The 25,016-nt window shown below is 39.8% G+C and overlaps 1 protein-coding gene across 5 annotated transcripts in view; it reads right to left on the bottom strand.

Moving 5' to 3' along the window:
- The window catches only part of LOC106078913 (uncharacterized), a 179,106-nt gene that overhangs the window by 144,796 nt on the left and 9,294 nt on the right, over positions 1 to 25,016 (bottom strand). For all 5 annotated transcript variants that reach the window (XM_056039144.1, XM_056039146.1, XM_056039145.1 and 2 more), the window contains exons 2-4: positions 15,708 to 15,889; positions 6,377 to 6,470; positions 6,120 to 6,243 (exon numbers count right to left, since the gene is read on the bottom strand). In XM_056039144.1, coding sequence (XP_055895119.1) covers positions 6,120 to 6,243; positions 6,377 to 6,470; positions 15,708 to 15,874 — 385 coding nt within the window. In that variant the 5' untranslated portion in view covers positions 15,875 to 15,889. The remainder of the gene's footprint in view (positions 1 to 6,119; positions 6,244 to 6,376; positions 6,471 to 15,707; positions 15,890 to 25,016) is intronic.

Consider the following 25,016-nt stretch of genomic DNA (forward strand, 5'->3'; position numbering starts at 1 on the left):
CTCAGGGCTTCTACGATAGCGTATGCTTCCTTTTCGACTGCTGAGTGTCTGCGTTCACTATTAGTGAGTGTTCTTGAAAAAAAAGGCGACAGGATGGCCGTCTTGATTAAGAGTGGCGGCAATCGCGATGTGTGAGGCATCTGTTTCGACTGTTAGAGGTCGATTATAATCTATCGTCGACACAGCAGCGTTTTCAAGTTCCTGTTTTAGCTGTTTAAAAGCTTCCTTAACTTGTTCAGGGGGAGGAAAGGTTTTGTTGTTTACCAATAAATGGATCTTGTTGGAAAAATTCGGGATCCATTGAGAATAATAGGGCAGTAGTTCAATCACCCGCTTTTCTGATTTTATGTCTTGTGATGGAGGTAGATTTCTCAACGCCTGAAATCTTTCGGGCGGGTCTTAATTGCCCTTGTGAGATTTCGTAGCCTAGGAGGCACACTTTTTAGTCGCAATAGCACTTTTATCGTCGTTGAAGGTGATGCCGTTGAGAAATCTCTGTAGATTCTGGTCGTGGCTATTGGAGTCACGTCCGCAGATGGTAACGTTATCCACGTAAGCGAACGTATCCTGTAGCCCTTCCTCCTCAATTATTGTGTTAATTGTCCTTTGAAATGAAGCAACTCCGTTTGTCACTCCAAAAGGAATGCAGCAAAACTGATAAAGCTTTCTGCAAGCCTCGAACGCCGTGTACTGCTTTTCATCATCCCTGATCTGGTGGTAAGCACTTTTGAGGTCGAAAGTACTGTACATTGAGTATTTAGATATTTCCTGTACCAGTTCATCAACTTTTGGCACGGGGTACGCGTCGAGGTAAGTGAATTGATTGGTGGTTTGACTATAGTCGATAACCATTCTCTTTTTGTGACTTTCATTCATTGTTACATTTATTTGGGCTCGCCACGGGGACGTGGAAGGCTCAATAATTTTGTCAGATAGAAGTCTCTTGATTTCAGTAATAATGAATCTGGAGTCAGGCATAGAATATTTTCTAGATTTAGTGGCTATGGGGTGGCAGTCAGGAGCAAGATTCGCGAAGAGGCGTGGGTCTTCAACTCGTACTGCTTGCAGCGTACAGACCTGACGAGTGCTTCTTTTTCCCTCAAATGGGATCATCAGTTTTTCATGCTGGCTGATGAAATGTAGCCCTAAGATTACATCAGATAATAGTCCATCTAGTAGTGAGAGCTTCACACTTTCGTATTGTTCATCTTTGTACTTTATTTTAGCGAAAATATTGAGTAGTGCGAGAAAGATGTGTAGAGGCCATGTAGATTCTGTTTCTGGACGTTTCTAATTTCCATTTGTACCTTTTAGCAATTGAAGAAGATATATAGCTTTCACTGCTCCCCGTATCTACGAGAGCCTTCAATGATACTTCATTGACGAGTATTGAAATAGTAGATTTAGTAAGGCTGGACGCTGGTGTCGATGCCCAGGACGATCCAACGGTTGTAGTTTGTGACGTCTCATCACCTGCTTTCACGATGGCTGAGGTTATAGATTTGGGTGTCTATCTGGTCGATCTACAGACTTTCTGGAAATAGCCCCTTTTGTCGCACAAGTTACATGTAGCGTCACGGGCTGAACATCTAAAGCGTTGATCTGGGTTGTTTCCACAAAAAAAAGCATCTCTTACTAGTCGCCGCACTCACCTCGTGTTCTAATTTTGTCGTTGGAGAAAGCCTCTCCAAGTCGCGCTGGCTCCACAGGGAGTTTCAGAGTAGATGGTATACGCCATGGCATGGCTATGGGTGTATTCAAGTTGTCTTGCTTCTTCATAGGCGCACTGTAAAGTTAGAGTGGATTTCTCTAAGAACCGCAGTCTTATGCTGTTTGAAGCCAGTCCAGTAATGAATGCGTCTCTTATGAAGATGTATCTATGTTCTTCAGCAGTGACAGCTTTGAAGTCGCCGTCTTTGGACATACTTTTAAGCTTTAGTAGGAAGGAGTCAACGGTTTGTCCGTTCTCTTGTCGACATAGAGTTATCATAAGCCGTGCAAAAATTTCGCTTTTAGGCTTCACGTAAACATTTTGTAGAACTTTGATTGATTCTTCGAACGTTGTACACTCACTTATGAAATACGCTCGAAGAAACGTAGTTTTCAAGTAATTTCTTTTTGTCAATCTCGCAGTGATCAGGAGATGAAATTCTCAAACGTTCTGAGCCAGTGCAGCCACTTCTCGACAGCCGATGGTGAACTAGGCTCTATGTCTAGCTCTTTTGGCCTAAATGACGATCCATTTGTATAACTATTTTTACTTACAGACTGAGAATAGTGTTTAACGAAGATCCAAAATAGATACATGAGACACATAAATCCATAGAATTGAAAATTTCTAGTTAATAAATTGTAATAAGAAATAAAGGAACACTGAAGAGTAACTGTCACTGTGTTGTTTTATATGTTATGAATGTGGCTGTGGTTATCAATGTAGGCGTGGTAGTGACATTGGGTTCTTGTTACAAATCACAGAATAATGGAATGACGCTGGGTGTAGCAGACACAATAAGTTTAATATAACACCACATAGTGAATACACCATACAATTCGACCCAGGAATGGTCAATATTAATCCAACAGTAATATACGAATATCACAACTTAGTACTTATTCTATAACCAACTACTTTAAACATCTAACTCTACTGCTTATATCTTAAGTGACTCAATACAAGTGCTTGCTACAAGATCTCTATGTGGACTGCCTGCCTTTAACTCTCTGGTTCACCTAAGGTCAAAAGTGTTCACCTTAGAGCAACATGGGTTGTGAATAAGATTCACAATATGGAATTAACATACACAATACAGAATTAGGGTTTCTACTCTATGGCACCAACTTTGAGGTGGTGACAGTAACCTAATACAAAGCTTTATTAAACTAGAACGACACATGAACTGACGAAGGAGACTCCGACAGTAACACACTAAATCAATGTTGTGAACACATTCTCACGAATTTACACAAACATAAACAAATAGTAACTATTTCACCATAATATATATATAGGCCCTATATATATACATACATACAAGAATTGCTCGCTTAATTAAGTGTATAGGATGTCAAGTAATTACGCAACTGTAAGCTTAACAATCCATTTACAGTAAAAACAGGGGTAGACAAGCTTTGCATGTTTTCCCCTTTAATAGGTCATTGATTGGGGCATCAGAAAGACAGTCTCCGACAACAATAATGGCAGAAGAGGAGATGGCCTCTGCCTCCCCTCCCATACATAGCGAAATTCTCAGACCAAATAGATCAGATCAGACTTTCAGTAGAAGACAGACTACTAATCAACAACAAGAAAAACATTTTTAAAAATACATAACTTATATTGATATTTTAAAAAATCAATTAATTTTGTTTTTGGGTGGGGGCATTATATAATTTGATTATTATTTATTGGTACTATTATATAGACTTCAAGAACTATATCTAGATCTAGACTTCTGATTTAGAAATAATGAATGTTAGATTTAAAATAAAACAAACAAAAGACAAAAAAAAATACTTTAAATAATAACAAAGCTTATATTAAGTGTAGTTATATCAGTTTGTATAAGTCATGTAATTAAATTTGTAATATATCTAGATTAACAATAATAAATCTGTGCGATTAGAAATATTTTTACCTATTGTTTTTGTTTGGCGCAGTTTCATGCTTTTACAATACGCTATGATCCTATCACTTGTCTGGATCAGTTGGGAAGGGGTGGAAAAAATAACGGGTTATCTGGGTGATGTTTTTATGTATTTACTAGACATATATTACCCGCGGCCCGTGGGTTTTTTGTTAGCGTATAACTGTCGATGAGTCACATTGTAAACAATGAAACGAAATAATAATGTTATAAGTAAAGCGAATGCGTAAAAATGTAAAAATAGTATGAGTGAATGGTGAATGGTGCTATCAAAATAGCTAATCGACTTAAATCCATTTTTTCAAATAAAAACATTTGCTTGTATGCCAACATTTATTTGATTAAAATTAAATTAATAGACTTAATTTTTTATGTTCATGTGTTAAAAAGTAAAGTAGATCTTGAGTTAGACATAGAGTCATAGATCTAGATCTAGAGTAATCTAGAGTTAAATATTGGATTGGATAGAGTTCATTTTGCACGTGCGCATTAATTAGATGTACGCGAATGAATGAAACTATTAGAATATATCTTAACACGGCTTCGTAGCTTTAGGGCGAACGAATGCATGAAAAATGCTTTAGAAAAAACAAATTTGAATGTTAATTTGATTAAAATATGAAATTAATGGACTATAATTAGTATGTTCATGTGTTAAAGTATAAAACTATCTTTGCGAAGAGAAGTTATAACATCTTAGAGTTTAATTAGAGTTTTAGACCTAGGAATAGAAAGATATGTAACATTACGGTATTGTCTAGTGAAAGAATGCTCATCAGGAATTCTACATTTGCAGATATAAGGAACGAATTTATGTAAAAAAAATGCTTTTGAAACACAAATTTGAAAGCTAATTTTATTAAATAATGAAATCAATGGACTATATTTTGTATTATCATGTGTCAAAGTAAAAAACTATCTGCGCAAAGTGTAGTTCTTAAAATTAGATCTAGATCTAGATCCTTTCGATCTTTTCTCATGTAAACATGGCCTAGATCGATGAAGTTATAATGCTTTCATAGAGCTGGTCAACTTTTTTTTTTTGAGGGTCTTAAGTTTCTTTTAGGGCTACAATACATACACTACGGTCTAAGTTAGTACCCAAGGAACATTTCTGCCAAGCTTTATCAAGATCGGTGAAACGGTTTTGATTTCTATACGGGGACATACATACATACATACATACTCCTCACATTCTACTTTATATATTAGATATATAAAAAAGTGAACGCCCTGCATTCGAATTCATGGGATAAATCATTCTCATGGAAGATTGTATAGTTAGACAGACACAGAGTGAGTTGATATAAGCTTTGTAACAATGAAATATTTTTTACCCCGCCCCATACCCCACAGAAAGAATCCTGGTTAAGCGAATATATGGCGGTGTGGTTAAGAGCTTGGCTTCCAAACCTGCGGTCCTGGGTTCGAATCTTGGTTTAGACTGGTATTTGGAATTTCGGGAATTTTTTTAAGGCGCCCCTGAGTCCACCTGACGTTAGTTTTGAAAGTAAAGGCGGTTGGTCGTTGTGCTGGCCACATAACACCCTGCTCGTTAACCATATGACCATAGAAACAGATGAACTTAACATCATCTGTCCCATAGTTCGCAAAATCTGAAAGGAATACTACTTTTTTTTTAATCAATAATGCCTTACATTCAGAAATTCCCAAAAGCAGTAGTCCTTTCAAGAACGCGATAGTCCTTTCAAAACTGATGTTGGATCTAGACCTATTTCTTGACTTCAAAACTTCACATTAACTTTTTTACTTTGAAATATTATTACGGTCAAAGTAGAGTTTTCCCCGTGAGGAAGATAGTAATTCTTTTCTCAGCGATATACATCAACTGTTAAATTTCAAAGAAAATCGTTAGAGCTGTTGTTTTAGATCAGCGTCCATGAAGGTTCTTGGTTCCATGAAGTTGTGACTTTACATTAACTCTATTGAAGTTATTGTAAAAGGAAAACCAAAGTTAATGAGAATCAATAACAAACAAGAGAGCTCTATTTTACTGCAGGGGGAGAACATCTTTGATACGGACCATTTCAACTACATGGGAAATAGGTTTATCAAAGACGGTGGAATCAATGACGAAATCTTCTTTATTATTGTTATCAGCGTTAAGTATGACTTTTGGTATGGAAGCTTACCTCCATCTACCTGTCTCAACAAACTTCTGTCTGGGAAAGATTCAAGCAGAAGTAAATTATTACATCCCTAATACCGATGCCTCATGTCGGATTAGAAGAGAGGCCGATTGCCGAGCACATTGGCGAAACTCTCCCAGGAATAAGTCAATGAAGAAAGTTACCAAAAATAATTTATAAATCTTAATGAGATTGTAACTGTCACCAGAACTTAGTAGTGACTTTGTGCTCCATTAATGGACATCATTAATGTAAAGTATTTTTATCTTAATAATAATTTTTTTTTAAATCCTTCAAACATTCATTCCACTTTTATACTTATTACCTTCTATGGTGACAAGTTTTTTATGTGCATAAGGATATTTTTTAAGCCTTGACTCTAATACAGTCTTCATTCCTTCATCTACTGGTGAATAAGCAGGAACACTAGGTATGACCATATATTGACTCTTTAAAAAAGCATAAAGTAAAACAGTTTATGTAAAGGAAAAAAATACAATGCAAGCTAATTTTCTGTGATCTTTAAATGATTTTTAAATAAACATAAGTATATACATTTGTTAATGGTAAAAAAGGTCTTACAACTTTGAAATCCTTAGTTTCCAGGTTATCATGAAAAAAGGGTTGAGTTTTTCTTTCCTTTTTTGGAGGCTGGGGCATAAAGTCAGATGCGTATCTGCAAAAGTTGCATCAGGTTGTTTTTTTTTAATGACATTACAAAAGAAACACAGTTTGAAATTAGGCTAAAGGAAACCATGGAAAAATGAATTAGATTCATGCATCTGATTTAAACAAAAACCTAAGATCAAAGTAATCTATTTTTAAATACACATTATTTCTTTGTTTCTCAAGATAATAACAATTTTAATAATGTCTCTGTATCAATAGCTTTAAAAAAATCTACTTATTTTCAAAACTTAAAAAGCATCTGACATTTAAAGGTCCCGAGAAGTCATCACTAATTTCATGTAAACATTTATTGGGAGTTTTCATACATGGTAGAAAAACTATAAATGGAAAGTTTTTGGTGTATCTGGTGTGCAGATAAAGGAAGTGTTGATAGGTTATTGTTTTTAAGCTGTACAAATTTGACGCGCGTAAAATTTCTAATTTTTAGAACCTTTTGAATGATGTTTTACTTGAACATATTCAAATATGAATGTATATGCCCTAGCTACATTGCAATACAACCGATTTGTTTCTCAAAAAGGAAAAGATACCCCACATATTTATTAAAATGATTTACATTGAGACTAAGAGGGTCGCCGCCGAAAAAAAAATGTCTTCGAGAAATAATATTTGAAAAAGACGTTCATTTATAAGTGACTAGCATTACCCACCGGCGTCGCCCGTAATTTTAGTGCAAGGCTATATATTGTTTATTTTCTTATTACATCCTGCAAATGCTCATGTAATACTTTGGTCGTACCCCACACTTATATTTTACACTTTCAATAAAACTGTCCGCATTTCAATAACCCTCGTTTGGCAGTGTATTCTAGTATTTGTTAAGTGTGTGTGTTAAAAGTGTTAAAACATATCTTAGGATCGATTTTATAAATTCTGTTTCAAATTTTATGTAGAACAAATAACTAATTTTAAATTGTGCAAAAAAACATTATTTAAAGAAATATATATATATATATATACTAGACAGTTATTTCCCGCTGCCCGCAGGTCTTAACTTGCGTATTGCTAATATAGTCACCTATAGTGCATTAGAAACAATTAAAGAAAATAATAATGTTATAAGTAAAGCGAATGCATGAATAAAAAATATTATGAATGGTGCTAAAAATAGCTAATTGACCTGAATCATTTTTTTTATGAAAACATTGGCTTGTGTATAGATCTATATTTAGAATTACACGATATCAAGAATAGATATGCACTCAAGGCGTACGAATGTATGTAAAAGTGTTGTAGAAAAACAAATTTGAATGTTAATTTGATTAAAATGTGAAATGAATGGAGTATAATTAGTATGTTTATGTGTTTAATTATAAATCTATCTTTGCGAAGAGAAGTTCTATCATCTTAGAGTTGAATTTTTTAGACCTAGGAATAGAGAGATGTGTAACATTTCGGGTAATGTCTAATGAAAGAATGTAGGTAGGGAATTCTAAATTCGCAGATATAAGGAACAAATTTATGTAAAAAATGCTTTTGAAACACAAATTTGAAGCTTAATTTTATTAAATAATAAACTCAATAGACTATATTTTGTATTTTCATGTGTCAAAGTGAAAAAATATCTGCGCAAAGTGTAGTTCTTAAAATTAGATCTAGATTTAGATCCTTTCGATCTTTTCTCAAGTAAACATTGCCTAGATTGATGAAGTTATACTGCTTTCATAGAGTTGGTCAACTTTTTTTTTTGAGGGCATTAAGTTTGTTTTAGGGCTACAATACATACACTACGGTCTAAGTTAGTACCCAAGGAACGTTTATGTAAAGTTTTATCAAAATTGGCGGTCAAATGGTTTTGATTTCTATTCGGAAAATACATACATGCATACATACATACTGTTATGACATGATTAGGATTTAGTTATTTGTTTCGGGAAAGTTTTACTTAGCGACAATGACGTAAAGTTTGTTAAAAAGTAAGAACACTCTTTTCGAGACTATCAACAAGACGCTTTTCAATAGTTCAGTGAAAATAAGAAGACGGCTAGTAACAGGACATTAGACGGGTCCCTTCTTGAGGATTAAAAGTGTTTCCTATTTTAACACTAGTGTTGACTACCTATCTTGATTGTTTTGGCATTTCGCCGGTGTTTGAAGGTTACCTCCTGTTTATTTCATTGTTTGTATTTGACACGGCGGAAGATGGTTCACTTTTGGAAAAGAAAAAAGTAGCCATTGCATTATAACTTCGAATGATCTAAAATATCATGATGTCCGATTTTCATTTTCTCTTCTAGTTTCTGAGATCTAAAAGGGACGGACGGACGGACAGACAGACCGGCCACACAAAACTAATAGCGTCTTTTCCCCTTTCGGGGGCCGCTAAAAAAATGCATACACACCCTTCCTACCAAAAAAAAAACAAAAAAAACATAAATAGACTGTTTGCGACTGATTTTAACAACCTGGTCAAATAGACGAAGTGGGCCTTCACATGTAGTCTTAGTGTAGTGTGTATAGTTGATGGTATTGACCATCACACGTTTTTTTCCTTGGGCATACGCAATAGTGTTGAGTGGTCAGGCAAAAAAGATAACATATTGGCATCGTTAGTCAGGCATGTAGATAAATTATACCCGTACGCTAATTACATAGGTGAAGTGTTTCTAAACATTCCAGCAAATTTTTTCTTTGTTTGCTAGATCTAATTGTAGTGCTTAAGATCAATTTATTTTCTGCGATTTTAAACTTTACTGTAAGATTGTCCGTTATATTATAAGTCAATAGAATTAAACAATGAAATTAGCTTTCTTTCTAAAGGTTTTAATAAGGAGTGCACCGGACAGTACTTTTTGATATCAGGCCGGCGCCCAATAGTAAAAAATGATATTCGGCCGGAGCCGGAGCTGAATATCTACATGTCTTGTAAATAGCTTGAGTTGCTAAACGTTTTACGAAAACTGTCAAATAACATAATTATATTGGTTGGTATTATTATTTTATCCTTTTATATACCTTATTGTTTTAAACTTTGCTACTGATTGGTTTATTAAAGCTTTACAGTATTTATAAACAGAAACTAATCTGTGTAGCATGAGCGTGTCTGTGTGTATGTACGAGGCCACCAACCATAAAGGCTGTGTGTAGGAGGGTCAATGTAAAATATGTTAGTATGTATTTAACTATTTACTAATGTAAATCTCTCAAGTGAAGTGCAATCTCGCTTGTATAGTGGTTGGATGTATGTGTAAAAGAATTTCAGACCAACAACTGGTCATCAGACTTGTAATTTAAAGTCAAAAGACCGCTTCTGGTTCTGACTTCAAGGGCTTAATACTGATAGCTGTTAGTTAATAGTTGGAGTATGAAGCGTAGTAGGTCATATATTTATTAATCCATTTGCGGCAAACGACATTTTATTAACAGCGGGAACATCAATTATGCCTATTTATTGTTTCAACCTTAGATGTTGCGAAGCATAGATTTAATTGTAGTCTGTAGGCCTATTATTGATATCTATGTATAGATCTTAGAGCATTAGGAAAACCAACTATAGAAGAAAAAAAAACTCATCCACACTATCTCTACCAAAAAAAAATTGACTGTTCGACTCATTGTAACAGCCTGGTCAGATAGATGTAGTGAGCCCACACATGTAGTCCTGGTGTAGTGTGTGTGTGTAGTTGATTGTGTTGACTTTCACGCGTTTTTTTTTCCTTGGGCATAAGCAATAGTGATGAGTGGTCAGGCAAAAATAAGATAACTCATTGGCATGGTCAGTTAAGCATAAAGATAAATTATATCCGTACACTAGTTATAGAGGTCAAGTGTTTCCTAACATTCCAGCATATTTTTTCTTTGTTTGTTAGATCTAATTGTGGTGCTTTAGATCAATTTATTTTCTGTGATGTTAAACTTTACTGTAAGGTTTTCCTTTATATAATAAGTCAATAGAATTAAACAATGAAAATGGCTTTCTTTCTAAAGGTTTTAATACAAGAAAAAAAATACACACACACATACATGCACATCTTTGTTTTATTTTATTGTGCAACGAACGTGTGTTCAGCGCCCTAAATTACATTTCTCACCAAGTAAACAAACTTAGTGTCATCATCTAGTGACCTCTAGACAGTGTCAATATGTGTTAACAATTTGCGTTAATCCATTCTGGCCTAAGAATGGTCAATGTCTATCAATACATTGTCATGGATAAAACAAATAAGTAGTTGGGGATGTTGAGTCTCTTGAGCCCTCCCTTTAAAGATACCCCTGGTCAGTGTCTTCTATGCTAATATACACAGATCCTTTCTATTTGTATCTACATTAAAATTAGTTCCTAGCTTACTAAGCTATTAAATATAATAATTATTAATAATATACTCTTGGTTTTAGGGTTGCAAAAAATCACTCTTGTAGGTGTCCAACATCCTAATTTACATTTATCTCCAAGATAGCAATCTTGGTAACAGCGTTGAGGTTTGGCTTGTATACAGCCCCGTAATAGAGACTTAACTCAAAGTAAACAAACTTATTACCCGGTCAACAGTGTAAAAGTGTGGTGAAGACCCTTGATTGACAACCTATCTCATAATAAACAAACTCATACCAGGTTAACCTTATAGAGGTATGGCTTAATTGTAGTCCAGCCCCCTAATAAAAATTCTTCTCCAAGTAAACAAACTCAGCTCCCTCATAAGATGTGACCTCTAGATGTTGACATCTGGCTTAATGTGGTCAGCTGTCTGTCTGTGAACTCAATGTGATGGACTAAACAAACAAAAGGAGGTAGGGGTTGTTCATCTCTACCTCTGGAGATATACCCGCACATCTAGAAAGATTATCAGCGTGACGTAGTTAAGGAATCTTAGATGTTTACTAGACCACTCAAAGGTCAAGACAAGCTTTTAAAATTTGCCAGACATCGCTGCTACGTACGTATTGTAAATTTATAATGTAAAGTTTTATTACTATTTAGATTAACACGCCAAGTCTTTGTACTAAAAGATATTTGGTGCATAGTCATAGTTTTAAAAAAAAATCTTTTATTTCAAACAAAAACTTTAATGTACGGTATTTCAGAACTGACATTATTGAATCATGTCCACTTTATGAATATTGGTATATTTCTATTGACGTGGAGATTTAGTTTAAACTTCTTGTTCGACATCGTTTATCAGCGTCGACTACCTTTAATAATAATAATTTTATTTATAAAGCGCTGTTAACAAACAAAATGTAGGCTCAAGGCGCTGTAATAACATTACAAACACAAACACGACAACAGCAATCAAAAACTAATCTAAAAAAGTTTTAAACAAGTAGGTCTTAATGTTCTTCTTAAAAGTGGTATAGCATGTTGTCTGTCTGAGATCAATGGGGAGTGAGTTCCAAACCTTTGGTCCGTGCACGGAAAAAGCTCGCAGACCGTAGCTTTTGAGGGAGAAACGTGGCACCACTAAAAGCGTTGAGTCCGTTGAGCGCAGGGCTCTCTGGGGGACAGTTCTCTAAGGTACAGGGGCATCTCATTGTTATATATACACTGATGACAAAGTGTGGCGACCTTGTAATCGATTCTCGCTTTCACGGGAAGCCAATGGAGCATGCGCAAGAGCGTAGAAGCAGAATCTTGTCTTGTTTTTCTAAGTACTATTCGTGCGGCGTTGTTCTGTATACGTTGCAGTTTGGCTATTTTGTCATCAGGTATACCTGCTAGCACGGCGTTACAGTAGTCAAGGCGGGAGAGTATGAATGCCACAGCTAGCGTTTTTGTTGACTCCGTTGTTAAATATGGTCGGATCTGGCCTAATATACGCAGCTGCAGATAAAGACCCTTGCAGAGCTGACTTATGTGTGGGTCGAAAGATAGTGTTGAGTCAAAGAAAACTCCAAGATTCCGCACTACATGGACATAAGGAAGCTGGCAGTTCGTAATAAAAAGAGAATCTGTGCTTTCAACTTTCGAGACGTTGTTACGAGTGCCAATCTTAATTATTTCTGTCTTATCTTCGTTCATCTTGAGCTTATTTTCAACCATCCAATTGCTCACCCTTGCAACGGTACTACTGATTTTCTCTGCCAGATGCGACACCTCTGATGGTACTGAGGAATCGTATAACTGTGAGTCATCGGCAAAGAAATGGTATAGGATGCCGGTTGGCCGTATGACACCGCTGAGTGGATATGTATACATAGTGAACAGTACAGGGCCTAGAACTGATCCCTGGGGTACTCCGTACTTCAAGAGTAAGCTTGTTGATTCTGTTCCGTTAACAACGACACTTTGGGTGCGTTCAGTCAGGTAGGATCCAAGCCATTTTAGGACGATTCCTGTTAAACCAAAACCTTTATATTGTTTTCTTTTCGCCTGTGTTGTTTCGATATTTAAGTGTAACCTCCGTTTGGAGTATCTGGAAAAGACTTAGCGCGGAGGCGCCTAACAATATTAATAGAAATATAGGTACTACGCTGTAGTTTTTAATATCCGGTTTACTATCCGGTAGTGATATTCGACCGGAGCCGAATATTGCCGAATAGTGAAAAAATGCCGAATATTCGGCAGAAGCCGGAGAGACTATCCCGTGCACCCCTAGTTTTAATACAAGGCGAAAAATACACACACGCACACATGCACATCTTTGTTTTATTTTATTGTGCAAAGAACGTGTGTTAGAAACATTAAATGCAAAGAGCGTTTGTAAGAAACATCTTCCTTAATTATTAGTGATTTTATCGTGATTTATTTTTTTAATGAGATTTATATCCAAGTAACTCGGCACACGTAAAGAGGTGTGGCCTCTTGTCCAGCCTATTGATAGATATTTTTCTCTAAATAAACTAATTGTCAGGTTATCCGTGTAGGGAAGTGGTTTAAAGTCCACCTCCCTAATTAAGATTTACTACTAAGACAAACTTAGTTCCCTCGTGTGACCTCTAGAGAGGTCCATCGTATCTGACTTGTCTATCACCTGTCTATCAATGAACTCAATGTGATGGACTAAACAAATAAAAGGGAGTGGGAGTTGTTCATCTCTACCTCTAGAGATATACCTTGTTACCCATCTAGAAGTGTGGCTTGAAGTCCAGCCCCGCTACTAAAAATTTACTACCAATTAAACAAACACAGTTCCCTCGTAAGGTGTGACCTCTAGAGAGTGTCAATATGCTGACATTAAACCAACGTACATAGTATTTGACTTGTGGTCACCAACTTATAGTGAAATCTAACGTTCATAGTCATTAGAGATCTTAGTTTAGTAGTTGATGTACCTGTATGTAAACGTTTTATTTGGAAGATTCTATATTGTGTGTAAATAAAGTTACAGTTTAAAGTTATAGTTTCTAACTATATTCCGGTGTTTAGTTTTATATCTTAATTATATAGACAAACACCAAAATCGCGACAGGGCAAAAGCCACCAAAGTTCCAGCGTCAACAGTCGGGCCTCCAGAATCACCATAGACTACGACCAGTTCAAGCAGGCGCCAGCACACTGCTAGCGTCTTGTGACATTTTTTTTAAGATAAAACCCTGTCTTCAATATAAGACTAAAGCATACATCAGTCACCAGATTCTATGAGAGTAGCCAAGAGACCCCCCCTCCAGTGGGTTTTCAATAAAAAAAAAAGACCCCCCCCCCTCCTCCAGGCCTTAATTTTAAACCCCTACAGATGGTTTTGAGTTTAAAATCCCCCTACAGAGAGTTTTGAAGTTGAAAACCTCTCTTCAATATTATTCTAAAGCAAACTACAGTCACCAAAGCCTATGAGCGTAGCTAAGGGGGTTTTGAATTTGTTTTAAAAAATCCAGAGATTTTTTGGTTTAAAACCCCCCAGCTGACGATTTTGACGACAAAACTTCCCTTTTCGATATAAAATCTAAAGCAAATTACAGTCACCTAAATCCAAGAGCGTAACCAAGAGAGGTTATACATTTCTAATAGTCACTGGGCTCCATTAATAAAGTGCTGTGTATAGTCATTTGCCGAAAAGACTAAATGTGGCTCAACAAAGATGGCTAAGACGGATTTTAGGAATGAGTTATATAGATCTGGTTTCAGTCAAGGAATTCTATGCCGAACTGGGAGTCGACCCCTTAGTAAAGTTGTGAGAAACGTCGCATGAGGTTTACGGGACATGTTCTCCGACAAAATGAATTACGCATAGTAAAAGTTGGCAAAGGCGGAATCTCTAAAATTTTCCCGTAACTCCAGGAATAACCTATTCTAGGGTACAAAAAACGTCTTCCGTAATAATGAATGATCAGAATGCAATAAAGATTACACACACACAAACACACATGATAACATCCATATTTGTCTGAGGCCTTGTAAAATATACCTCGACAACAACAAATTTATGTATTGTGCCGACAACGCTTACACCTTTTCTCAGAAAAAACAAGGTTACAAAGACAGTTTGTGTGGAAACACAAACTTAAAATCGGCCCCCGAAGTGGTCCACCCAGGTAGGCTTCAATATTTTCAGAAAGAACATCCAAATGAAATTATATCAAAGACAAATGAGAGATAAGGATGGAGAAAGAAGGTTGACAGATCTTGTGTAGTGACCCAATGATGCTGCAGATCAAAGGATAGGTGCAAGTGAATGCAAAGTTAGATGTGAACCTGGCCTAATTAGTTCCCGCTTCAGACCTTGTGGTCTATGGGGCAGATGATGTAAAGTTCATCTGTTTTTGTGGCCTACGGTTAACGAGGATGTCATGTAGCCAGCACAACGACCAACCGCCTTTACCATTCCCCAATTAATGAAAAGAAAGTGGAGATTATAAGATTACTATTCGTTCTAAATTAGGTCTAACTTAAAATGCATACTAATTAGCTTTTTCTCTTTAAAAAACTGCTTGCATAACTGATTTTAAAAATTAGATTTTTCGCTTTCAGGAAAAAAAAAGTAGACGTTGCATTAGAACTTTGAATGGTCTAAAATATTGTAATGTCGGATTTTCAATATCTTTTCTAGTTTACGAGATCTAAACGGGACGGACGGGCGGACAGACGGACAGAAATTTCGCACAAAACTAATAGCGTCTTTTCCCCTTTCGGGGGCCGCTAAAAAACAATAAATAAAAATCATTATAGCTCAAATATTTCATTTAAACTATGTTTTAAACACTAACTTGGAAAGTATATATTTAACATATGGCAAGAATTTATTTTTTATTTCATTGAAAGTCATTGTTTATTTACATATTATAGTAAATCTAAAATTATGTTGGAAAAAAAAAGCTTTCCAAACGGAGTATAAAATTTCATTAGGCTTACCTGGTAATAAGTTCATCTTTTTTGGATTTGGAACGATTTTTCTGTTCCTTTTGCAAATTGTTGTCATGTGATTCCAAAGATTTTCTTTCTTGATGAAGTACTTTTTGGTATGATGAATCATCTTCACCCTTGAGATCACTCTCATTTATAGTTCGTAAATAGGCCATTTTTCAATGAAGAATCTATAATATATTTTAAAGGGTGTAGCATAATGTAATTAGATCAAATTAAGTTTAATAAAGCGTATATTTTTCGGTGTTTGTAGGGTTTTAACCAAAGCCTTCAAATCAATGACATGTGATTAAATCATACTATATATTCTATATAACATTAAGTCCATAGCAGTACTTAAAACATGCCCATAATCCCTCAGGGGTTACTCTCCCTTCATATCACAAGAGCTAAATTTTATATAGTTCAATAATTAAAAACAAGGTCTATTCACAGTTAAGATAGTTGTCAAGAGCAGGGGTGTGAAAGATGTGAGATTGTGTGTGTGTTTGTTTATTTAATTAGTTGAGTTGTGAATTGTTTTAAGCACGGGGTTTCCAAGGGGGTTAATAGAGTATCTAGTGGTAACTCAAGTCAGTTGGAGAGATGAACTGGTCTGAGTATGGTGTTGGTGATTGTTGTCAGTTGTATTACCTAGATTATTATTTCTGCTATGTGTGTGCTGAATATTTGGGGTAATGCTATGTTGTGCCATGATACCCTAAGTAATCTATTATTGAATCTAGTCTAGGCGCACTGAAATATTTAAATTGGGCACTTTAGTATTGATGATTTTGTATTCTATATTAAATGTGTAACAAATTGTAATGCTGTAAATGAATACTAATTTCTACTCTGTTGTTGGGTGTAATTTAAAATACTTAAAATACTTGTACGCTTTCAATGATCTACAGTTGGGGCATTAAATTACGCCCTTCGAAGAACTACCCTAAGTTCGTTACAATAGTAAAAAGAAAAGTCATCCACTGCACGGTTTGTTTTAATCTTCATTGTTCTCAGATCTGAAATCAAAGGGGTGTCTTTCCTCCCTGATTTTGACTTTTTGAAACTCTGGCGTATAGTGTGCAGTGGATGGTTTATCTGCTATTGAGGATGCAAGGCAGTCAGCTATTTCTCTGGGGGACGTAACAGTTCGTCCTTGGTTTTTCAAATGCTCTATTGCATTTGTTTCTTTCCCTTTGATTCGCCTTACTGCCTTCCATACCGCTGTAGCAGAAGTTTTGGCATCCAGACTACCAACTAAATTCCTCCAGGAATTCCTTTTGGCTGACCGTATGGTTTGTCTTGCCTTTGCTCTAGCTATCCTGAATAGCTTTAGGTTTTCCTGGGAAGTGTTCTTTATAAATGCAGCCAGTCGTTTTTTCCTATCGCCAATAGCACTTTTCCAAGCTGTATCAAACCATGGTTTGCTAGGCCGTTTTGGATTTGCGGAGGTTAGGGGGACAACTTTCCTGGCTATACTAAGTAGATTGCTAGCAAAGGTATCAGCTGGGTTCTGTTCATCGAGGATATTTTCTGTGATATCCTCGGAGCATCTTTTTTTTTGAATTGTTCCCAATCGGCTTTATTCAGTTTCCACCTTTATTCAGTTTCCACCGCTGAGGTCGTCCCAATGAGGGGAGATTGTTAGTAGTGATGATTGGGAAGTGATCAATTCCCCGTAGATCATTACTAACTGACCATTTAAAGTCGTTCAGAAGTCCAGGGACGCAGTAGGTCGGTGATGCATCATTAAGTATGCATAATCATGTTGGAGGAAGATATCCTCCAGCATACGACCTCTTGTGTCGGTATTGTTGGATCCCCACATGGTGTTATGGTCATTGAAATCCCCAAGGATTATTTAAGGCCGGGGAGTTGTTTCAATAGGTCCTCCATGTCTGTTGGGTTTAATGGAGCGCCTGGTGGTATATACAGGCTGCAGCAAGTGATAACCTTGTGGAGGGTTATCCTAGCTGCTACGGCCTGTAGTGTGGTCTGTAGTTCTACCCTCTCATAGGGGACGATGTCCTTCACAAGGATACAGACTCCACCTGATGCTCTCTCTGCATCCTCAACATTTTTGCTGTAAGCACTGTAGCTTCGGAACCTGATGTTATCTTTCAGAAATGTTTCCTGTAAGCAGACAGCTACAGGAGTCTAAGAGTCTATCAGTAACTGCATTTTCTCATAATTGGCCTTGTGGCCTCTACAGTTGCACTGTGCAATTCTGGAATCCATGGCCTCAGCGTTCCATAGTGGTCGCCGAGTGAACACCCCGCTCTCCAGAAGGGTGGCCAAGGGTACTGGTTGCTTGCCGCTGATGAATGAGCAGCCGGCAAGTGTAAAAGGCAATCAAAGGGGTTATGTCCAGCCCCCCCCCCCCCGTGGGGCCTCGGGGCAACGGTGAGTAAGAGACCTAACGGGATCTCCGAAAAGCGGATAGCGCAGGACACCAACTCGAGGGTTGGTCGGGTTCTCCTGGGACCCGGCTGATTCGCGGGTCTCTCTTTGGACAAAGACTGGACTGACTGGCGCGGCCTTAGTGGGCTGTGTCAGGCGGACTGGTCGTCGTCCACGAGCTAGGTTCTAACTAGCCCGTTCTCTGGTGCGCTAGTGGAGGAATTCGCCGCGACAAATGGTAGTTCCAATACTGGGAATGTCAAAAAACGTGCGCCACTCCACTCCTGCCCTGCAGGAAACTTATATGCCAAACCGTGGTGTTGATTGCTGGGGCAGGTTTCTTCCTTGCCCTTTGTGGCGACATAAGTATAGGCCATGCACGCTGATGCATTAGAGAAGTAAATAAGGCAGCCAACGGCCTTAACCATATATGAATGACAGACACAGACACGGAAAAAAGCGGGTACGAGCAGATCCGAACAGGCTCCGCGACCCGGGTAGTGGGCGTCAGGCCTGGGCACGAAAAGTCCACTACTGGTCGCCCCGCGACCTCGATGAGGGGGAATTTGTCAGGTCGTGAAAAATGGGCTAAAATTCCTCCACCAAAGTCCTCTTCTCAACGAACACTGCATTCGTACCTCCTTTGGAGGTCCGATTCGAACAAGGTTGATGGAAGTCTACCACAACCTCGTGCCGACATAGATACACGAAGGCAAATATGACTGGAAGCGAAACAGTGACGAGAGCCTCCGGCTTTCAAACAACCCAACCAGACACTAGTGGGACCCAACCCACCCCAGGGACTAAGCCCTTAAACACCAGGTCCCTCCTGATTTTACAATTAAACATCTGTGGGGTAATAGAGCTCTCTAAACTCCTCCACGAGAGGGCAATAGATGTGGCATTACTATAAGAGACACTAACTGGCAAGCGTAATGCCAGTATCACCGGTTATACTGCATTTAAGAGCAAGTGCACAGACTGCCGGGGGCTGATAACCTACGTACGTAACAACTTGGTTGCTACACAAGTCCCCGGTCCACGAGTGCACGGGTGTACCGACGCCATCACCCTCGAGATACACAAACTAGGGCGTAAACTCACGGTAACTAAGCTGTACAACCCCCGCAAGCATGAAATCTGCCTCGAAGTTGACTGTACCAATATTAACTCTCATAACGTCATCGCAGGCGATTTTAATGCAAAGTCTCAACAGTGGGGCTATGACGCAATTGATTCGTCGGGTCATAAAATACATGACCTCCTCAATAATTCTAACTTAATCTTTCTGCAAAATAAACATACTCCCCCAACTTTATACCATATTGGTAATGGCAGCCAATCCAGACCTGACCTCACTTTAATTACAGCAAACTTAGAATCTCACACACAATTTCAGGTCCTGGACGATATTGGGAGCGACCATAGGCCTTTATTGATCACAATTGCCCTCTCAGAGGCCAGAGGTGTAGCCCCAAAAGGTCCGCGGAAGTGGAGTTACACCAAGGCGAACTGGCCAGCATACGAGGCAGCAGTCGACGCTGCCCTAATAAATTTAGCGGTGGAGAAGGACGTCGATACCATCTACGGCGAAATAACAGCAGCAATGTTGGGTGCGGCCAGGAGGTTTGTCCCGCGGACTTATCCTGGCGTTAGGCAGAAACACGTTTGGTCTCAGGATTTGAACAAGCTGGTTCTGAGACGCAAGCGAGCCCGGAGTCTTGCTGAAAGGAAGGGTACCCCTGAAATCCGGCGGGAGTACAATCGGCTCTGTAGAGCCACGAGTGAACTGGCCCGACGCGTCCGATCGGACCATTGGAACGCTGCCTGCGCAGGGATGGATCTTCGAGACTCCTCGAAAGCCTGGCGTCTTCTACGAAACCTTGAGGCCAAAGACACAGTGCGAACGGCTGCCCCTCTATCCTCACCCAGAGGGCTAGTCTCAACTGTAACCAAAATGGCCGGCTTGCTAAATCGACATTTTGATAAAATTAGCAAGTCTGAAAAGAAGACAGCCATGTACCTAGCCCTCAACAAAAAACGTAAAAGACTCGAGAGGGAGCCAGATGAGCCTGAAAGCCAAGCAACGTGCAACGCGCCCTTCTGTCGTGCTGAGCTGGACAGAGCGATAGATAAGTGCAAAAACCGAAAAGCTCCGGGGCCAGACAACCCCTGAGATGGTAAAACACCTTGGGGGGCATTGCAAGAGGTAAACTCCTGGAGTTTATTAATCGAACCTGGGCAGAGTCCAGACTGCCCGGGGCATGGAAGAGTGCTATCATTGTACCAGTCCTTAAGAAGGACGCGACTAACTTGGAGTCCTACAGACCCATTTCACTAGCCTCAACACTTGGCAAAATTGCTGAGCGGCTAGTTTGACCTTTGAGAGTGCCGGTATCCTGGCGCCAGAACAGGCCGGCTTTAGGGCAGGCTTGAGCCCGATCGACCAGGTCACGATATTCGCACAGGAGGTGGCCGATGGGTTCCAGAGGTCCGAAAGCACATATGCAGTGTTCATAGACCTAAAACAGGCTTACGACCGCGAGTGGAAGCAAGGCCTCTATCTTAAGCTAAGAGCCATGGGTGTGCGGAGAAAGATATACAATTGGATACAATCCTTTCTGTCTAGGAAGAGCACACGTACAAAATACCAGCACTCCCTTAGCAAACTAAAACAACAACTCAATGGCCTGCATCAGGGCTCTGCCCTGTCCTGTACACGTTTCATGGCCTTTCTTAACGATTTGCCCAGCTCAATGCGATCCAAAAAACTGCTTTATGCGGATGACATTGTCCTCTGGTCAACCGGGAAGAAATTCGACCAAATTTAGGCGGCATTACAAGCAGACCTCCAAACCATCTCCTCGTATTGCGACAAATGGCAGATTTTGATAAACATTGCAAAACAAGAGGCGACTAACATCTGCCTTTCTCCAAAACTTGGCATCAGTAACAATTAAATCCTACCCATCAGATGCCATTTTGTGCTATACAGATGGGTGTTAGATCAGGGTATGGGGCCCTTATAACCTACCCTGACCGGACCGAACCAGACTGGCTCTCTGGTCCATGCGGCTACGCTCCATGGGTGCCGAGTTAGCAGGAACAACTCGGGCGTTCGAGGCTATTAGAGCCCAAATGACCCAACGCGAAACTGGTGCCACTACAGTGGTACTAGTTACCGCTCCAGTCTACAAGCTATGGGTGGCGGCGGGGGAGGGTCGCCCGTAATAGAAGAGGCAATCGGCGCCGCAGATAACATCCGCCGAGCTATTGAAGCTGTCGTTTTCATGCACTGGGCGCCCTCACATTGCGGCGTGAGGGGCAATGAAACGGCAGACACCCTCGCAAAGGGAGGGTGCTTTGGCAGCCACACACCTGGAAGCACCAAGCACGTACTTACAAGCAACGGCACAAATCCGAGCACTCATTCATAAGAAGGGGTTAAAGTCCTGGGAGGAATTCGACAGAGCACGTGGTGTCTGGCAGCACATGCGTCACTCAGATCGCGACGATCCATGGTGGCGACTGAGGAGGTCAGAGCAATCAATTATTGCGCAGTGCAGAACGGAACACTGTCATATTGGGGCATACTTTGCCCGGTTCCGCACGAACTTTGACTCCCGATGCCGTCACTGTGGAGAGAGCGTCGAAACAGTGTCGCACGTCTTGTACGAGTGTCCCAAGCTCCGCGAGCTAAGGGGTGACCTGTCTGAGCAGTCACTCGACTTGTATGGTAGCTACGAGGCACTATGCCAGAGCCAGAGCACTACGGGAGGAGTTCATCTCAGGAATCCATGGCTTATTCTAATTGACCTACTTGTAGCTATTAGGCCTAGGGAGGCCCCCGGAGGGGTTTCCCTTTATTCCAGTGACTTTGGTATTTTTATTCTTGGGTTTGGATGGAGAGGAGGACAACCCCCTTTTGGGGGAAGTCTTTCGCTCTGGAGAGGGGAGATCCCTCTGGTGAGAGAGGAGGAAATAACCTCCGCTATCACCTCGGGCATCCTCTCCGCTTTGATGTCTCCCCTTATGGAGTCTGTCAATCTCTAATTCGGTAGAGTTTGGGGTGTCTGGCTGGGTTCTCTGAGGAGAACCTGTGTCAGACATGATGTCTCCGGGTTCTCCCGGAGTGTTGGTTTTGACATGCTGCTCAGTCTCCATGCTCTCATCAGCGAGCACAGAGAACCTGTTGTTTAGCATGACAACAAGGCTTTCTTGTTTCTTCGAAGGTGTGTTCTTTGGCGGTGTTTTCTTCTGAGTTGGAGGAGGAGGAGGGGGTGGTGGGGTCAATGTGTCCGTCTGTGTGGCTATGGATCTTGTTGTCTTAGTCACAGCCTGGGCGTAGGTTTTGTCAAGCCGAATTGGCCCTTGGGTAGGGCCAATACAGCCGATTTTGCCTGGCTGAAGGTACATCCATTTCTTGCCTTGTACTCCTGCACGGCAATCTCCTGTTTCCGCACAGGGCACTCCTTGGAGTAGGCTGAGTGGCCAGCTTGACAGTTTGGGCATTTGAACTGGGCTGTGCAGCCCTTGTCCTCATGACCCTCTCCAGCACATCTGACACACACAGTGTTCCTCTTGCAGACTGCCGCACCGTGTCCATAACCCTGGCACTTGAAGCACCTTATGGGGTTAGGTATGTAGGGCCTCACTGGAACTCGTAGGTATCCTGCCTTCACATACTCTGGCGGTGTCCTAGTTCCGAATGTGAGGATAATAGTGGCGGTTTTGACCTCCTCACCATCCCTGCGCCTTGTAATGCGCCGGGCATGGGTGACTCCTTCAATACCCACCACTATTTCCTTCTCGAAACATTCCAGCAGGTATCTAGAGCTGATAACACCTCTGCTGGTGTTCAAACTCTTCTGTGGCATGACTTCCACTTGGATATCACAGATTCTTCTGCATTGTAAAAGCCCATCAGAGTGTATCTTACTATATGCTTCTACGAGAAGTTCTGATGATTTGTGTAGCTTAGATACACTCTTGGGCTCTCCCACTACTGACTTAAGTCCCTTATAGATGAGAAAAGGGCTCATCTTTGTCAGGCTTTTCCTCTCTTCTGTACACCTGACCTCCAGAAGTGAAGGCCAGATCGAGTTTCTTGTGTCCTCCTCCTCCTTTCTTTCTTCCATTGTTTGTTTCTTGCCCAGACATAAATCTGGGCAAGTAGTTTTTTTTTTTTTTATTGTCCATTGGACAGTTGAAGTTGTTCGCACCTGTGCTCCCCACCCGCCATCAAGTCCAAGAAGGGGACGAGCTATTCGGATGTCCAAAATGAGCCCGCCAGGGCTACACAGGTGCTATACTCAGTCAGCTGCTGCATCGGACTTGTGTCCGATACAGCCGCTCCCTGTTTGACCCTATAGCCACTACCCTCCAGCATAGGTTGATGACCTATGCTGGTAGCTCTGCGTGACCAGCTAGTTGACCCAGAGCGGGCCATCTGGGCCTCAGGTCTAGAGATACTTAGAGCCAAAGTACTGTGTTGCGGTAGCACAATGATAAAAAAGAAGTACGATACTCTGCAGCTCCAAAAGTGCTAAGTAAAGAGGAGCGCAGTTTAACGCCATGTCTCGGGACGGTTTGTTGGTATCAAACAAAATAATTAATTACCAGTTATTAATTGACAATTTGGTTAATTTATTTAATCGACTGGTGTCGGACAGATAGTTCACTCACACCAGACTCACTCATAATTAACGTTTGAAAAGTTTAAATGAGATTTATCTTAAATTACAATGTGTGCATTACACCAAACAAAATATTATAACTATAGAAAACCAAAATATACATTCACACCAGACTCACTCATATAATTTACATGCAAAAGGTTTTTATCAGATAGTTTCTATTTAATGATTTGATTGCCAGGGGGACTAAAGAGTTTTTGTGTCTGTCTGTCTTTGCTTTCATCCTAGATTGAATGATAACACATTTATTGTATTTTGTTAATCATTGAGATGAGTGTGCTTTAAAATTTCATGCTTATTGTTTTAAATGCCTTAGTAGGATTGACACCCAGGGGCGGACTGGCTATATGGGCAAACTAAAAACAGGATGGCTGCCTGGTCGTGCGGTTTGCACGCTGGACTGTCGTTCGGACTTACGATGGTCCCGGGTTCAAACCCTGCCCGCTCCCATCCCCCGCCGTCCTGCGGGAGGTTTGGACTAGGAAGTAATTATCTTCAACTCTGAAGGAACATCCGAAATAAGTAAAACAAACAAACAAAAACGGGCAAATGCCCGTGGGCCGGTACCAAAATGGGCCGGTCTGGTCGCGACCAAAAAAAAATATTTTTTTTTTGCAGACAACTTTTTTAGAAAAAAGTGACAGCAGCAAGACACAAATGCCCGAACACGTTTTCTTTTTTTTATTATTATTTTTACAATTAATTTTGTTTGAAATTCAACAAGAATATAAAAAAATATTACACTATACACTGTAGCCTACGTATTATCATTTGCAAAACGTTAGACCGTACTTTTTGCTATGCACGAGCGGCATGAACTTCAACACTTCTTTGATGTCTTCGAGGTTGTGTTTGGTCTAATCATTTCGCTGGTCGGCATGGAGGTTTGATGGCACTCCCTTTAGTTTTTGCTCCTTCCCTCCCCCTCTTTTGATGGTTCCATTGTCAGTTAACGAAAAAGAGGGATGAGAGAGGTAACTTAGAAAACATTTATATAAAGCAGAAAAAAAATAGAGGCAACAATTAGCTCTCGGATACAATGGTTACCAGCACATATAGAACTAGAAGGAAATGAGAAGGCTGACACACTCGCCAAGAGTGGGAGAACAAACTCACAAGTAAACATTGTACTATATCCTGTAGAAATGAAGAAACTAATAGTAAATAAAATAAATGAGAAATGGACAAGCTCTCATCCGAATCACAAGAAAGATGATGC

This window comes from Biomphalaria glabrata, chromosome 8 (assembly GCF_947242115.1).
Source record: "Biomphalaria glabrata chromosome 8, xgBioGlab47.1, whole genome shotgun sequence".
In the NCBI taxonomy this organism is placed as follows: Eukaryota; Metazoa; Mollusca; class Gastropoda; family Planorbidae; genus Biomphalaria; species Biomphalaria glabrata.